The sequence below is a fragment of the Acyrthosiphon pisum genome, chromosome A2 (genome assembly GCF_005508785.2).
Source record: "Acyrthosiphon pisum isolate AL4f chromosome A2, pea_aphid_22Mar2018_4r6ur, whole genome shotgun sequence".
Lineage (NCBI taxonomy): Eukaryota > Metazoa > Arthropoda > Insecta > Hemiptera > Aphididae > Acyrthosiphon > Acyrthosiphon pisum.
In genome coordinates this window covers 83015576-83016973 of record NC_042495.1, presented here as the reverse complement: position 1 = coordinate 83016973, position 1398 = coordinate 83015576, and the positions used below count along the sequence as shown (strand labels likewise).

Sequence of the window (1398 nt, the reverse complement as noted above, 5' to 3'; positions counted from 1 at the left end):
CGGTCCAGTACAAGCGCAGTAATATTTCTTGAGACGGAATTTCATAAAATATCCAGTATGGTGTATTGGTGTATCGCGGAGAAAATGTGCTAGTAATAGAGTCAAAAACTCAGGACGGATGCAGAGTACTGTTAAATCGGGAGGACTTTATTAAGCTTCAATATCTTGAATGTAGTATTTTTGAAAGTATTGTACGGAAAGAAGTAAACACTGCTCCATTAATTACAAGACAGTTCGACGATTTTGCAATGTATCTACATGAGAAATCTGCTCACCTTAAATCACCACCGAAAAATTTAGAAGAGATGTTAATATTCATTAAAAACGTACAAGACGATCGAACGGAGATAATTTACCCAAACATGATCGGTCAAATACAAATGTATGCAACCGTACAACTAGCTGAAACTGTATTACAACAGTTGGCGCATGAGGTAATTCATAAATATAGTAGTACCTACATGTAAAAAAAAAAAAAAATATTTAATACATTTTTTTTTTATTTTAGTTACAAAATGTTGAAATGGATACACCAAGCTATTCGCCGGTCAGCAATATATTCAGCATGCACGACGTTTCATCTGCACGTGATGGATTTAATCAGCCTAAGGATGATATTTTAGCTAAGGTAATTTATATATAAACATATTTTAAAAAAAATAAAAACACAAAATTTATTTTATATTTATTTTTCCCAGGCACTAGATCATATTGACGGACCTACATGGACACCAGCCGAGATTCGCAACCCGCAGGCATGTGAGGTAAACGATGGGCCTGATTTTTTCTACCAAGTCAGGACACCATCACCATTTCAATCGACTTACGCTCAACACCCAACACCAATTCGACGTGTACAACGTCAATTATTTTAATATTTATAGGAAATTAACTAATTTATGTGAAAAATAAAAACAAGCGTGATTTATAAAAAGTATTTTCATTTATTAAAATAATAGTAAGGTTTACAATAAATATTTACAAGGTTCTTACTTCTCCATTGAATGGATTATAAGTTATAAGTTGGTCATGCAATATTAAACAATATGCAGATGTTGAAGCTGGGAACGCTTCGTCTGCTTCTAGTTCAATCCTGAGGTCGACGGTTGATGTTTTCACGTTATCGTTCTGTCGGCTCATGTCAACAACTATAATTGGAGACAGATTTTTGAAATCTGCTCGATTCAACAGAGGTTTCACATCGTCGTGACCATAGTAAGATTTTTGGAACTCTGCATACGCGCGATATAATGTCGCCAGCTTATTCTTGGTAAAGTCACTTTGAAAATCTTCATAGGGGAATACTTCGGAGTTTAAATAGACTTTCAAGTTTTTAATTTTACAATGGGTCGAAATACGACATTGATTTACTTGAACTATTTTTCCTAGCGGTTTGAA

General features: G+C 34.2%; 1 protein-coding gene across 1 annotated transcript in view; it reads left to right on the top strand.

The window, feature by feature from the left end:
* The window catches only part of LOC100571588, a 34251-nt gene extending 33348 nt beyond the window's left edge, over positions 1 to 903 (top strand). Inside the window, exons 3-5 of the mRNA XM_003245678.4 lie at positions 57 to 434; positions 509 to 628; positions 699 to 903. Coding sequence (XP_003245726.1) covers positions 57 to 434; positions 509 to 628; positions 699 to 875 — 675 coding nt within the window. The 3' untranslated portion in view covers positions 876 to 903. The remainder of the gene's footprint in view (positions 1 to 56; positions 435 to 508; positions 629 to 698) is intronic.
* The last annotated feature ends 495 nt before the right edge of the window (positions 904 to 1398 follow it).